Source organism: Pelodiscus sinensis, chromosome 5, assembly GCF_049634645.1.
Source record: "Pelodiscus sinensis isolate JC-2024 chromosome 5, ASM4963464v1, whole genome shotgun sequence".
NCBI lineage: Eukaryota > Metazoa > Chordata > Testudines > Trionychidae > Pelodiscus > Pelodiscus sinensis.
The window spans coordinates 92,506,339-92,522,014 of record NC_134715.1 but is presented as its reverse complement, the minus strand read 5'-3'; the positions used below and the strand labels follow the sequence as shown (position 1 = coordinate 92,522,014).

The following is a 15,676-nucleotide window of genomic DNA, read 5'->3' as shown; positions in this document are numbered from 1 at the left end:
ATAATACTCAATTTCAGATATCTGCCGATATGTTCTATTGCCACTTATGCAAACAAAACTATGTGGGACTGTTGATGCAGAAGCATATAATTAAATATAGCTACTTATTTTTTTCTATTTGAAACCAAAGTTACTAAGACTATTGACAAAGGAGAGTGAATTCTGCTCTGTTGCCTTAATTAGGAGGCAAGCTGGCTTTTTAGCTCATGTGGTAGAGCCTCATGGCTTTAGCTCCCAAATTCCCAGGTTCAGTCCCACCTGCTGATGTCCTGAGTCTGTTAGCTTTACATATTATTATTCAGTGTTTTTAAAATTAAATTATATTTTATCTCTTCAGGTTTATTTTTCTTTAACTTTTATTTTTGCGTGTGTGAAGTTAGTCCTTAATTTCTTTTCTCTTACTTTTAGTATGAATTATTCAGGTGTCATCCTCACTCCTTTTAGATAATATTTGTGTAAAACCCTGTCTGTCTGTCTGTCTGTCTATCTAGCCATCTCTTTCAATTACTTAACTGTCCCCTTCCACTAAAAATATTTGAGGATCCTGTCATCCCTAGCACAGGCTTCTCCTGTATAGAATACTTGGCATACATGACATGCCTGCTCATTCTTTCAACAGGGCATAGGATTCCTTCCTTCTCCCACTCTAGAAGAAATAGGGGGTTTCTGTCTCTAAAATCAGAGAACTCCCAGGATTTGCAGAGACATAAGATGATGAATACAGAGGTTTTGTCTCTTTCCACTCCTCCTCTTCTCTCTCCTTTGTTGCTCAGCATCAGGAACTGGAGGAGTCACATAGTGTGTTTTCCAGCTGCTGCTTTCATAGGAGACCATATGTCTATAACCTGCCCATTAGAGGGTGACAGTTACATTGTTTCTTATCTTCTGGGGCTGAAACTTCCATCAGATGCATTTGCTTTCTGTGCCCCAGGAATGAACCAAGACACATATATGCAGGAGTCAATAAATCTGTCACTGTGACACATCTACTGGTTTGGAGGGTGTCCACCAGGTTGATGGGTGCCCACAGGGGAACAAAGCACATGCAGCAGTCTGAATATGGCCCAAGGAGAAATTCTGAAGGTGCCTAAAATATACTTCCTTTTTCAAAGAAAGTACTTGAAGATCTTTAATATCCCTTAAGAGAAGACAAAGTTTCAGTTTAAATGGTCTTATTAAAAAAAAAATCTGTAAACAAATTCCATAAAACAATTTTTCTGTTGTGGAATAAAGTAGAGGGGAGGCAATCTTGCTAGGAATTAAATCTTCTTTTTTTTTTTTTTTTTTTTTTTTAAGAATCTGAAGCTTAGATCACTTAGCCATTCTCCATTGTGTATTTTATGTAAATCTAAAAGGAGTTAATATTTAGTTCACATATATTGCTGATAAAATTGAAAAAAAGTATTTTTATCTTTGTGATGTTTCACAGGACATTGCTTGAAGATAACCCAAGTGGAATTATTCTTAGCACTGATGATTACTTTTACAAAAATGGACAATATCAGTATGATGCAAATTGCTTAGGAGAAGCACATGAGTGGAACAGGAAACGAGGTAAAAACTACAGGGGATTAGATTAACTGGGATTGCTGAAAGTTATTCTATAAAATCAGGCTTTTCTGTAGGTGTACCATAGGATGAGCTTTAATCTCTTTTTAGAGGTACAAATTTTAAATAATATTGACAAAAATAGTACCCTACACTTCAGAATGGTGTATTTAATATGCCATTAGCTAACTAATGTCTACTTCTGCACAGAAGGATTATTTTTCTTTTGAAATTATATCAGGGTATATATGTTTCATTATAGTCCACTTATAGTGTGGTAATTTTGAGAGGATTCCTTCCAAATTGAGATTAGTAATCAGTATTTGCATTCAAATGTTATCTATAAGGGTGTGTCTAGACTACAGGGTTTTGTCGACAAAAGTGGACTTTTGTCGACAAAACTATCTGTGTCTACACTGCCTTTGAGTTATGTCGACATAACATCGACAAAACTCAGCAGTTTTGTCGACATATGTAAACCTCATTCTACGAGGAATAACGCCTTTTGTTAACAGAGTTCTGTCGACAAAAGCCTGTAGTCTAGACGTACCCTAAGAGTGGGTGTGTTACACATATGGCACCTATCCAGATCTTTTCCCTGCCTTTGAACTAATGTTCCTTATAGAATACTACGTTATTGACAAAAATTAGGAAACAACCAAAAATAAGAGGAAACTGGTCAATGGTGATTTCAGCAACTTAAGGTTTTTTTGTTTTTGTTTCTCCTCCTCGAGAATGAAACAATTGTTCATTAAGCAATTCTTTTCAAATTTCTTGTGTGCGAAATTTTAAACCCAACATTTTTGCAGCCATGTTTTAAACCTATTAAAAATGGGTTTACAGGGAAAGTACCTACTTAACAGTAACTCTTGTTTCAGAGGGGTAGCCATGTTAGTCTGTATCTGAAAAAAACTTGAAATATAATGAATAGTCTCACAGCACCTGAGAGACTAACAAAAAATGTAGATGCTATCATGAGTTTTTGTGGGCAACATGTCTGAAGAAGTGGGTTGTGCCCACGAAAGCTCATGATGCCATCTGCGTTTTTTTGTTAATCTCTAAGGTACTGCACGACTATCTTTTGTTTAAGTAACTCTGATTATGATGCTACTTTAATACTGCCTACTGTCTTTTTTTAAGCAATCAATAAACATTGTGTGTAAAAACTACACTTCTTATTTTTCATATTTTATACAGTTTACACAGAGTGGGCTTATCTTAAGACTGTTATAAAGCCATGAATTTTGTATGCCTCAAAGAAGTCCATTTGAAGGTGATCATGTAGCTTTTAGTATCTTTTACTAATTAGTTATATTGGTGTGTTATACATCTGTAAATCTGTTTTAAATAATACATGTAAAATAATGTGCGATGTAATTTAAGTTTTTATGTTTAAATAAAAAATGTGTTTGTGTGGCATAGAGGTCAGACTCATAAAATATTTATTTTGACAACTAGTTAAATTTGGTGTATTTTAAAGATTAAAATTAACATTTGATGTTCATTTTATTATCAAGAAATTACCCATAGATCACTCTTTTATGTGTGTCTTTCAGCTGGAGAAGCATTTGAAAAGAGAATTTCTCCTATAATAATAGACAACACAAACATACAGGCATGGGAGATGAAGCCTTATGTTGCTTTGGTTAGTATGATGATTTGAATGATGTGAGAAGAGATTGACAACCAGTCTGAGAACACTTTTAAGTGTGGTTACAGGGTTCAGTCCAGCTTCTGTTGGGGTTCAACAAGAAGTGGACAGAGTCCGCAATCAAAGAAGTGTGCAAAAATGGTACCATATCATTAAATGTGTAGCTCTAAGTGTTATGTCCGCTTACCTTAATGACAGAGACATATTTTGTACTGTAGAGCACATTTTGCAGAATAAGCTAGATTCTGTTCTTCCTCATGCATAATCAGTAACACTGTCAGCTAGTTTTTCTTACTGCCCATATTAGTTGAGTACCAACAATGTGGTTGGTGGTGCTCTACAGAAAGCAAAAATACAGTCTCTGCCGCCTCCTAAATTTGACATCCGGTGTACTTCAGTGACATAAGCACCAAATGACAGATGGAGGCATAACGTTCTTTTATTTATTCATTAGAAGACTTAACTGATGTTGTCTGTGGACAGGTGGGGAGTGCACAGGCCTCCTACTGATGGTCTCCGGGCCCAGCCTGGGGCTGGAGGGAGGGAGGCCCAGCCTGGTGCCAAAGCGGGGGGTGGTAGTATCAGAGGGCTGCTCAGGCCTCTACTCATGTTCCTTGGGGTGAGGAATAGGGGGCTGCACAGGCCTTCTGCATTCCTTATGCCTGGTTGGGGAGATAATAGGAAAGCTGTATGGGCCAGCTGGTTTACAGAAAACAGATAAGGAAGTTCTATTTACTCCTCACAACTCAAGAACTAGGGGTCAACATATGAAATTTATAGGCAGCAGGTTTAAAACAAAGAAAAGGAAGTATTTCTTCATATAATGACTATTAACCAGGATGGGCATGGTTGATGTTTTTAGCTTCTGTTTGTCAGAACCTACCAATGAGAGTTAGGAAATGGATCACTTGATGGTTCCCTGTTTTGTTCATTCCTACTGGGGTACCTAGTGCTGGCCACTGTCAGAAAACTGGATACAGGGCCAGATGGATCTTTGGTCTTACCTCGTATGGCCATTCTTATGTTCTTATTTGCTGGACTACCATTGATAAATTTCACATAAGAGTGTTTTAAGTACTGATTTGAAGATCAAATTGTCCTGTGGTATTATTTTATTTAGCTGAAATATTTGAAAATAAGTATGCTTTTCAACTGGAAATCTTAATAATTAATAAAGTGTTTCAATAGCAATATTACAGGGTTTTATTCAGATGTACATGAGCCTACTTATAAAGCTTTTCATGAAACTGCTAGTGCTGTTGAAGTCAAGTTAGATAAGTCAACCGTTGAGTTTGTAACTGATTCTGTCAAAACAATGCTGTTGTCATGTTAATGACATATTGTTCTTGTAACTTGTGGTCTGTCATTGTCTTTTCTTTGTCTTCTGATCATTTAGCTCCCAATTCTGTGAGGTCCTTAGTGCCAATAATGCCCTTTAGAATACCTCCTCCGCTGGTGCAGGTTTGAACCTCTGTAGTCTGGTACCTGATGGGTGTTGAACCAGAGGATTTGCAGAACCACAGGGGAACAATATTATACTTGGCCACACCCATGATAAGTGGTCACCCAACTAACTAAAATCATGCCAGACCACATGTTTTTTTTAAGGGTGCTATGCATATGTAATAGGGATGTAAAATCCCATTAAATTGGTTAAACGTAGTGCTAACAACCTTTAACCATTTAAATGGAGGTGGGCGAGAGAGAGCTAGCAGTCCCATGCAGGGGGTCTGGCCGGCCAGAAGCAGCCAGCTGCAGGTGATGCTTAACAGATGATATTTACAGGGTAACTGTTTAACCGGTTACTCATTGACATCCCTAATATGTAAGATGCATTTTACTTCTTCAGTTTATAGTTTTTAAAGTAACTGAACTTACTGAACCATTTTAGAGGATCCACTACAAGAACAGGTCAGGAATTTTCCAACCAAATGTTTTCTGGGGAGGTTTCTCAGATACAGAATAGATATTCTAATTAAAACTTTCCTATTTTTCATTGTTTCATTTACCACTAAGCTCTATAAGAGCACATCTACCCTACATGAAAGATCAGCGCTTCCTCGGTCAATCTTCTGGGGTTCAGTTTAGCAGGGTGTAGTATAGACGCGCTAGATGGAACTCAAAGGGTGCCCCTGTCAGTGCCAGTACTCCTGCTTTTTGCGAGGAGTAAGGGAAATCGACGGGAGCATTTGCTCCCATCAACTTCACGCTGTGTGGACAGGGATTTAAGATATGTTGACTTCAGCTATGTACTCTATCTATCTTACTTTAACTTTCCCATGTGGGTAAACCAGGCCTAGATACGTTATATTTAAAAAGATGCTTACAGGCAGTCCCCGACTTACGCGGATCCGACTTATGTCGGATCCGCACTTACGAACGGAGCTTTCTCGCCCCGGAAGTCGGGGCGAGAAAGCCCCGTTCGTAAGCTGCTCTGGTGCCCCTGGTCTGCTGGAGACCGTCTCCAGCAGACCAGGGGCACCGGGCGGGTTCCCGCGCTTCTGAGGCTTTGCCAGAGCAAAGCCTCGGAAGCGCGGGAACCGCTGCTGCTGCCACTTGGGTGCCGGTGCCTGTGGTCTGCTGGGGACCGTCCCCAGCAGACCACAGGCACCGGGACCCAAGCGGCAGCAGCGGGCGGGTTCCTGCGCTTCTGAGGCTTTGCCAGAGCAAAGCCTCAGAAGCGCGGGAACCCCCGCTGCTGCCGCATGAGACCCGGTGCCTGTGGTCTGCTGGGGACGGTCCCCAGCAGACCACAGGCACCCGGACTGAAGCCGCAGCCGCGGGGGGGTCCCGCGCCTCTGAGGCTTTGCCAGAGCAAAGCCTCAGAGGCGCGGGGAACCGCCGCTGCTGCCGCTTCAGTCAAAGCCGCATGAGACCCGGTGCCTGTGGTCTGCTGGGGACCGTCCCCAGCAGACCACAGGCACCCAGACTGGAGCGGCAGCAGCGGCGGTTCCCCGTGCCTCTGAGGCTTTGCTCTGGCGGGACCCTCCCGCGGCTGCGGCTTCAGTCAGGGTGCCTGTGGTCTGCTGGGGACCGTCCCCAGCAGACCACAGGCACCGGGTCTCATGCGGCTCTGCTCCCCGTGTCCCTGGTCTGCTGGGGGGGGGGGGGGGGGGGGCGCAGCTAGTGTGCTCCCCCCTCCCCCCCCCAGCAGACCAGGCTTTTGTTTTGGACTCTGGGGCAGAGCAGCTGGGGCGCTGCCGATTGGTCCTGCAGCGCCCGTGGGCACTACTGGACCAACCCGGCAGCACCCCAGCTGCTCTGCCCCAGGTCCTGATTCAGCCGCTGCTGGTCAGTTTCAGCAGCGGCTGAATCAGGACGTCTGGGGCAGAGCAGATGGGGTGCTGCTGGGTTGGTCCAGTAGCACCCCAGCTGCTCTGCCCCAGGCGTCCCCAAGTCAGCTTCTGCTGAAACTGACCAGCGCTGACTACAGGAAGCCCCAGGCAGAGTTGCTCTGCCCCGGGCTTCCTGGAATCAGCTGCTGATCAGTTTCAGCAGCAGCTGACTTGGGGACGCCTGGGGTTCTTAAGTTGATTCTGTATGTAAGTCAGAACTGGCGGTCAGTTTCAGCAGTGTCTGAATCTGGACGCCAGTTCCGACTTACATACAGATTCAACTTAAGAACAAACCTACAGTCCCTATCTTGTACGTAACCCGGGGACTGCCTGTATATCCATATATTAAGGAAGCTCACTTATGATAGTTAAAAAGAATGCCAGAGTGTGGAAATAGCCTCTTTCTTTGGAACTCTCACTTAGTTTTAGAAATTGCCCATGTCAGTATTGCGAACCGAACCAAGCCTCACATTAGAACTAATTGTCAACTTCGTTGATAGCCTCATCCAAGAACCTGAGAGTTGAATTGAATGAGAATTGCTCTACTTTTGTCAGCCGACGGTCAGGGCAGTGTGTGTGTGTATGTTTCCGAGAAAAGGTTTAACGTCCGTGCCTTTACTGCTAGGACCGGGGTTCCATCGCAGAGGGTGGCCAGCAGGCCAACAGACGCCCCGTTATATAGGAAGAGCTTATTACATCTTAGATTTCAGCTGCTAGAATTCATAATTCCTTCGCAGCGGGCAGCCTTGGGGAAAGACTGAAAGATGCCCCAGTGGATCCTGACACCTGGGAGTGACACAGATCCAAACGCCCAAGCTCTTCCTATAACTGTCCCTTTAGACCGGCTGAAGTTCTTTTAAATTGTGCTTGGTTCTGTTACAGCAACTGAAGGAGTCAGGTTAAAACTTAAACAGTTACAGGTTTATTAAAGAAGCTTATAAATCATATGGTTGCAATGGCTATTGTTCTATTTCTTAACTACTAGCAAAATATAGATACTGCTAGCAAAATATGGATCTTAAAAATAGTTACAAAGAAGATAAAGATAGAAAAATAGAAATAATGGTACCAAGTAACAGCTTACTCTTTCTATGTGTACACTTAAGACAGAGGACCACATCCAGGTACAATTTTTACCCCCTTCTGTGCCTCTCGACTCCAGCATGTCAGGCCAGGGCCGATCCCTCAATTCCTAGGAAAGACGAAAATACGAGGTGGGCGTCCCCATAGAACCTCGGGAGGTTAAACACCTAACCTGACCAGCAGGTAGAGGGTAGAATGACACTCAAAGTGAGTGTGTGCTGGGCCCATCTTTTATACTCATGGGGTCACGTATTTCTCTTTCTTGTCTGTCGTGCCAATTGATGCTGGTCTGTTTTTTGTGAGACCAGTTCTTACAAGGGAGTTGTGAACTTAATTTACACTTGTAAGAGAGATAACTAAATTGGAATTACTGGGGATTCTTTTCTCAGTGGGAAATTCCTCTTCCAGGGACTGTGTGTGTGTTCGAATCAACATAGGTGCCAGCCGGTGGCAGTCTCGCATATCCTGATCTCTCCTCATATCTATGTTTCAGCTTCTCAGGATCAGATGAGCCAGCATAGACTATGCTGATTTTACTGCTCCTTCTCTGCCCTGTATGCTTCAGAGAGGCAAATAAGATGGATGATATGGAGGCGGGCTGTCTGGCCACAACTTTCTTACTCTAGAGATTTTCATGCTAATTTTGGTTTAAGCACATCATTGGGAAAGTGCTTCTGCTGCCACTGCCTATATTGTAACTGTATTAGTTGATAAAGAACTTAACAGTACTGTCAGACTGGTACTTTTCAGTACCATAAATTAACATACAAGATAAAAAGTAGGTCTTCTCAGGATATCTCTGTGCATAAATAACCTTGTAGATATAAAAACACTTTGCTCAAATGAGATGAACTAAGGATTGAAGTGGTTAGTAAAAAAACCACACTTTGTTGCATAGAATCATACAGATGTAGAGCTGGAAGGGATCTCGAGAGGTCATCTAGGCTAGTCCTCATCACGTGATGGATAGGTTAAAGATGGGACTTTTTCAGTATCAGATTATTTTGATGATGAAGTCTAATTTTATACCTAGTCATAGTTACAGTATGAAAGGTTGTAAACAGGTACTTTTAGGGTTGCCAGGTGTCCAGTATTGACCCAGACAGTCCGGTATTTTCGCTTCCTGTCCAGTGGTAAAATTCAGAAAATACCAGACACCTAAAATGTCCGGTATTTTCTGGGGTTTTTTTCCCTGCCAGGAGGCAAAAATACCAGATGCCTGGCAACCCTACAACACACTCACAACTTTTCTTACTTCAATTAGCTGCACACATAGGCTACATCTACATTGCATCCCTCTTGCGCAAAAGCCTATGCAAATGAATCATGAATTAGCATATTGCCATGCTTCATTTGCTTAATTAATTAGGGGCTGTTTTTGCCCAAGAGGCTTTTGAGGAAAAGGAGCTGTCTACACAGGTCCTTTTTACTCAAAACCCCCCTCTTGTACAAAGAGCTGTTCTTCCTGAAAAAAATGGGGAAGAACAGCTCTTTCACAAAAACCCCTCTTGTGCAAAAAAGGGCCCCTAATTAACTATGCAAATGAAGCACAGCAATATGCTAATCTATGCTTCATTTGCATAGGCTTTTGCGCAAGAGGCATGCAATGGAGACGTAGCCTATGTGTGAAGCTAACTGAAGTAAGAAAAGTTTTTTGTTTTTTGCTTTTTAAAGGAAAGAAATGGTATAAAATATTGATATTTTTCAAAATGTTTAGTTTTAGACAAAACTAAATTACCTCTGTCATAAAGAGACTGATTGAGATGAGACCCATTTCATGAATTTTAAAGAAAGATGTGTTTCTAAATAACTTAGACAACTTTGAAAAATCCCTATCTGTGTAATCATAAATGAAGCCTGTTACATAGTTAGTGTACTTTTGCAGTTTTAACTTGTTTTGTAAAATGTGAAACTGATATGTCTGTATTGAATATTGTATCTCTTTCATAGAATTATGACTTCACTGATGTATTTTGTGTTCTTTTTCTATATTCAGTCACAGCAGTACAAATACAAAGTCATGTTCCGAGAGCCTGATACTTGGTGGAAGTTTAAACCAAAAGAGCTTGAAAGGTAAAAAATACTGTAGAAGACATTGAAGTAGGCTGCTCTGGCTTTCATTTATATTCCTTTAAAATAATATTTTTTTACTTTGATAATGGTCATCAAAGTTCCAAAACAACAGAGTCCCTTGTTAAGTTAATCATGTTTAATTATTGTTATTTTAACTTTTCTGCTTACAATTGCGTAAGGGGTTTGAAAAATTCCTGTAATTTTGTTTTATTTTTATAATCCAACTTTTGAAAAATTAGCTGGCAGCCAGAAAGTCACCTTCAGCATTTATATATTTTAAATCTTCAGAAAGCTATGCAAATGTTTACTCCTCCCTAAATTATCCTTTGGAAATTCAGTCACAAAGATAGATCCAATAGGAGCACTGCAAAACATCTATGATTTATCTTGTTTAATGGATCTCCTCTTGTGTCAAAGTGATCTGTTCTGTAGTTGGCCTCCCTGACTCCAAGTGTCCCATCTACCTTATGCACTAGAATAGCACTCACTTCTTGATGTGAGCAGAACCTACAGACAAACTCTGTTAAACCACCAGTGGAAGCTTAGTTACACTTTTTCCCTAGGCATTGCCATCTGATTTGAACACAGCGAGTGGCATCAGTTCAGCTGAGAGGTGCTTATGGGGATCCTTCTGGAACAGCTGAGAGTTGCTTTCCTTACATGAGGAGTTTGGGCACAATCATCCCCTGTTGCCAGGGTTTACTTGGGGTCTTCTCCCCTTCCCTCAACCTGAGTTCTCCTCTTTTTGTCATGCTGGCCTAGATTTACATTTGTTTTCAGGCCACTGCCAAGCAAATTGCTTTTTGGGACTTCATGTCAGTGCAAAATCCTACTCAGAGGCATAAGGTACACTGACGATTGGCTAGGAGCAGAGAGATCAGAGTAGGAAATATGTTTTCTTCACATTCTGAGAAATTGTCAACTGAGCATAGCCTACAGGAGAAGGACTCGGTTCCAGAATCTCTCTTATGCAGTTTGGCTCCCTTTCTGCATAAGCATCTAGTTTGCAACATCCCAGACAGCAGTTTAAGATTTATTTTTAGCCTAATTCTTAGGTATAATTTTAGGCAAAACTAGATACATAACAGCACGAAGCAAAATGATTCTGTCTTTCACACTGTTTTGAGTATTAAAATTTGAAATGTCTCTTTATCTTCTTTTAATCTCTAGGCGAAACATTCATGGTGTATCTAAAGAAAAGATCAAAAGAATGTTGGAGCGATATGAACGTTGCCTGACTGTTAACTCAATCTTGAATTCTACCATCCCAGACAAACCAGAAAATTCTTATAGCACTGAAGATTTTTGTCAGGAGAAGGATTATGGGTAAGGCTTACTTGATATTCCTAAATTAAAAAAGCTTTTGTACAGCACTAATTCTTCCTAACCTGGAACTACTAAAAAACAAAAAACCAAACAAATAGAACCCTTCAAATCCACTGATATCCACTTTATATCTGTGGGTATCCACATCTGTGGATACAGATACTCATGGTTTATTTTGCTGTATTTTGCACTCATGGATGTGAGTACGAATTTCTTATCTAGAACCTTGCAAATCTGCGACTATCCACTTTAAGTCCACGGATATCTGCATCCGCAGATGTGGATATCCGCAGCTCATTTTTGTGGATGTAGATACTAATTTTGTATCTGTGCAGGGCTTTGCAAGCAAACAAACAAAAAAACAACAACCCAGTTTAACACAAATTCAGTATTTTTTATTTTTACAGGGTTAAAAGTTTTAGAAGCGAACAGTTAAGGGAATCAGCCTTTTCTCTGTTTCAATATGTTCATTAGATTATTGCTGTCCACCAACCAAAACTTTTTCCTCTTGTTTTCTCCTGTATTGTAAATATGCTATTTGGTATACAGGATAGATGTTTATAAGAGCTATTAAATGTGTAAAGTAATTTTTAAAAGGAAAATATGGGTCCCTTAAACAGAATAATAGAAATGTAGTGTTGGAAGGGACTTTGAGAGGTCAACTAGTCCAGCCACCTGTGTCGAGGTAGGACCAAGTAAACATAGACAATCCCTGACAGGTTTTTGTCCAACTTGCTCTTTAAAAACCTTCAATAATGGAGAATCCACAATCTCCTTTGAAGCCTATTTCAGAGCTTAATTTTCCTTATAGTTGAAAGCTTTTCCTAATATTTAACCTTGCTGCAGATTCAGCCTGTTACTTCTTGTCCTGCCTTCAGTGGACCTAGGAAGCAATTGATCACTGTTCTTTGTAACAGACCTTAACACATTTGAACACTATCATCAGGTTCATCCTCAGTCATCTTTATTTAAGACTTTCAACCTTTATGAATACATTTTTTGTAAACATGGGGGGTACTGTTAAAATTGTGAAAATTAAGTGGGGTTACAATGGATTATAAAATATTATAAGGCAATGAGGATAAAACCCTTACCTGTTAATTTCTAGATATTTTTATTGAATGTCATGAGTTTGGGTAAGCTATGAAACCCATGAGGCTTGAATGTAGTAACTAGATCTGTTGCAAAACTGGGACTATCCTCTATGCTAGCGCTCCTGTTGAAAATTGCAGGTTAGGGTAGCAGGATATAGACTAATTGAAAGAGAAATGTTTAGAATCAGGGAGGACCTCCACCCCCTTTTTAAATGGAGAATGTTCAGGTTTGAGCTAGGGTTTTTTTAACCAATTTTCCTCTCCCTAGATTTCATGGATTTGGAGCGCTAGCATTTTATATTATATTTCAATTAGATGATTGTATAGTAGTCTACATTAAAATACGGGATCCAGGTTTAAAGAGCTAATGAGCTGTAATATAAATTTTATTTAGTAGCCAAGCCAGAATAGAAGGGGGGGGGAGTGGGTGTGGCTTGTTACCTTTTAGGATTTTTTTTTAATGTCTTCTGTTTAATTGTTTGTCTTGCAGGCAAAAAGAGGTACATACTTACATGAAAGAAGAAATACTTTTTGCTTCAGCTTCTAAGCCTCCTGAATTAGCTGAAGAAGAGAAACATGCATCTGATGTGTCATCAGCACTAGAAAATAATAACCTGGCAGATAAATATTTTGGAAAAAAAGAAGAGAAAACTGAAAATAATTTAAGAGAACATATATCTGAGAGTGGCATTATTCAAGGTGGTATGGACATTGGTTTACCAAATTATGAAGAAAAGGAAGTTCCATTGGGGGAAGAATCTCTAAAGAGGGAAGAAATATATAGAATTACTGAAACAGAAACTAGTAAAATTGACATTGTCAAACCTGAAGAAACCACATACTTGCATATCCATGCTTATGAATGTGTTCAAGAACATAGTGACAAGATTCTGGAAGTTCAAACTGAAAAAGATCAGTATAATATAAATTCAGTAGAACCAGTATTAACTCACGAAAAGAACATTATGAAACAAAATGATTCAGCGTTGGATGCATCAGCGAGGCCAGAATTATTAAACTTTCTGGGTGATTGGCCTGTAGAACAAACAATTGGGCAGAGAACCAAAAGGATTAGAAGAATAGAAAAATCTTCTATGAAGAGTGATAAAGAAGATAAAGCAACCAGCCAGCATCATCTCAATTCACAGAAGACAGAAATGGCCCTGGCAGATATTCAGCAGGAAGTACTACCTGGTGAAAAAAGACAGGGGGAGGAAAACTTAGCATCTGATTCTTTCTGTGCTCTTAATGCAGATAAAATTGCACCAGAATTGCAAATGGTGGGAGACTGGCCTGTGATGAGCTCTTTACAGCAAAGGCAACATAGATCAAGGAGAATGTCAAAGAGAAGTCTAAGTGAATCTAATGAAGTTGGAAATAGCAAATGCGATACACACAAAAATGTTCTTGACACAGTGGATGTGCTTCATGGAACATCTCTGAGCATAGAACTACTACAGGACACAGAGAAATCAAATTTTCAAGAACCTGAAAGAGTAGCTAGTAAAAATGTCAATGAGAAAAAACCCCAACAAAATAAAAGAACACGTAAACATCATAAATTAGCCCTCACATTTACCAACAGCAGTGTGGCCCTCTCCAAACCAGAAGAACAGTTGTCTAAACTTAATTTTCTAGAAGAGAAACCTGAGAAGCACACCTGTAAACAACCAAACAACCATTCACAGACTGAGCCACAAGATTTCGCTCTCTTATGGAGATTAGAAAAGAAAATTATTATTTCTGAGAATACCAAAGTATTACATGGCAGGTTAGATGCATTCAGACCAAAAGATATGGATGCTGTTTCAAGTTCTCAAGAAAAAATACCCTATAGAGTTATGTATGATAAAAGCACATATGTGGAAGAAAGTGAACTTATCAGTATTGATGAATCTGAAAATCTGAATATTCTTTGTAAGTTGTTTGGGTCTGTTTCATTTGATGCACTGAAAGACTTATATGAAAGATGTAACAAGGACATTGTCTGGGCTACAGGCCTGCTATTGGATTCTGATGAAAAGTTGTGCAAAGGTGAAGATGTTGAAGGCTTGCAGGAGGCAGGAACCAAGCCAGCTGTCACAGACCTTGAATTTAAGGTAAATGCACACTATGAAGAGAATATTACAAATTCTGAACAAACCAGCCAAATAATTGGGACTGATGGTATCATTCAACTTCCAGAAAACAATTTATCAGCATGTTATGCAGCAATTGAAACTACAGATGTACTTGAGACAGATGCTAAAATATCTGACTCACAAACAAGACTTCTATCAAGTGCTTCAGTAAAGCTCAAAAATACCAATGACACTGCTCCCAGAACTGAGGCAGAAGATTCAGGAACAGATATCATTGAGCATTCTGTTTCAGAGATAGGGAAAATAAATACAATGAGCCATGTTCATGAAACAGAAGAAAAAACAGCGGTGTCACAGCTTAATGTGGGCTTAGGTCTACCTATGACTTTACCTAAAGTATTTAACACCTCTCCAACCATTTCAAAACCCAAATTAAATAAGGAGATGGACAGTACATTTTCAGAAACATATCAAGAGAATTTTAAAGTAAGTAATATTATTCCATTATTGCAAATGGATCAGGCACCTTTGAAGAACTATGCAAGTGAAGGAGAAATGGAGACTCATGGGAAACCTATGATATCAGTTGGAGGTGGTAGGGAAGAAAGCAAGACTCCTAGTATGGATGAAGATAGAACCAAGATCTTGAACCCTACACCAGTATCCTCTAGATCCATGAATATAAGTTGCTTAGAATTGGCATTACCTCCTGAACTAGCCCTTCAATTGAAAGAAATATTTGGGCCAGTTGGCATTGATTCAGGTAAGGTAACATTTATATGTAATGTAATTTTTTTTTTAAAAAAAGGGTTTTTTTAATTATGCTTTTGGGAAAATGAATTCATGGAATTGCTCATGATATCATGGTACTATTCAAAGGCTTTTGATAATTTCATCCCTTCATCCCTTCATGAGTTGGAGAGTTTGAGGATGTATCCATCCCAGCAACATGGCCGACAGGCATGTTACACCATTTTTTAATGTAATGAGAGAGTGAAGGAAGACCAGATTTTTATGAGATTGTGACATTTGATGCAATATCAAACCACTTTTTATGCTCAGGATTTGGTGCTGACTGTACATATGAAATGCGTCAAGCCAGGTATGCCTGTAAAAGGGTCTAGGTTTTTGACCCATATGATAATACAGATAGCACACAGGTTTGACTGATCTTGACCTTTGGAGGAAAAAAAAACAAATGAAGCATAATAATCTTTTAAATTATTTTTCATAAGGTGTACTTGATATAAAATTTGTAATCTATGATTTATTGATGAGTTTGGCTGTGAGCAAAAAAAAAGACATTTTATTGGCTTTGGGTAAAAGGGTGGGTGGGTGGTGGGGGGGTGTTTTCTGAGATTTGTTCCCCTTTCTTTAAATCCTCTAAAACACCCTCTTTTTCTTTTTGAGAAATCAGTGGGTGTAATAGTATCATGTAGGTGTGTGGAGAAAAATTACATTATGCGTCTACCATAATGCTGTCTG

At 39.8% G+C, this 15,676-nt stretch overlaps 1 protein-coding gene across 7 annotated transcripts in view; it reads left to right on the top strand.

The window, feature by feature from the left end:
• Positions 1-15,676, top strand: part of N4BP2 (NEDD4 binding protein 2) — a 76,974-nt gene that overhangs the window by 35,415 nt on the left and 25,883 nt on the right. For all 7 annotated transcript variants that reach the window (XM_025187936.2, XM_025187934.2, XM_025187935.2 and 4 more), the window contains 5 exons: positions 1,430-1,554; positions 3,105-3,193; positions 9,614-9,690; positions 10,861-11,016; positions 12,601-14,954. In XM_025187936.2, the coding sequence (XP_025043721.2) occupies positions 1,430-1,554; positions 3,105-3,193; positions 9,614-9,690; positions 10,861-11,016; positions 12,601-14,954 (2,801 nt within the window). The remainder of the gene's footprint in view (positions 1-1,429; positions 1,555-3,104; positions 3,194-9,613; positions 9,691-10,860; positions 11,017-12,600; positions 14,955-15,676) is intronic.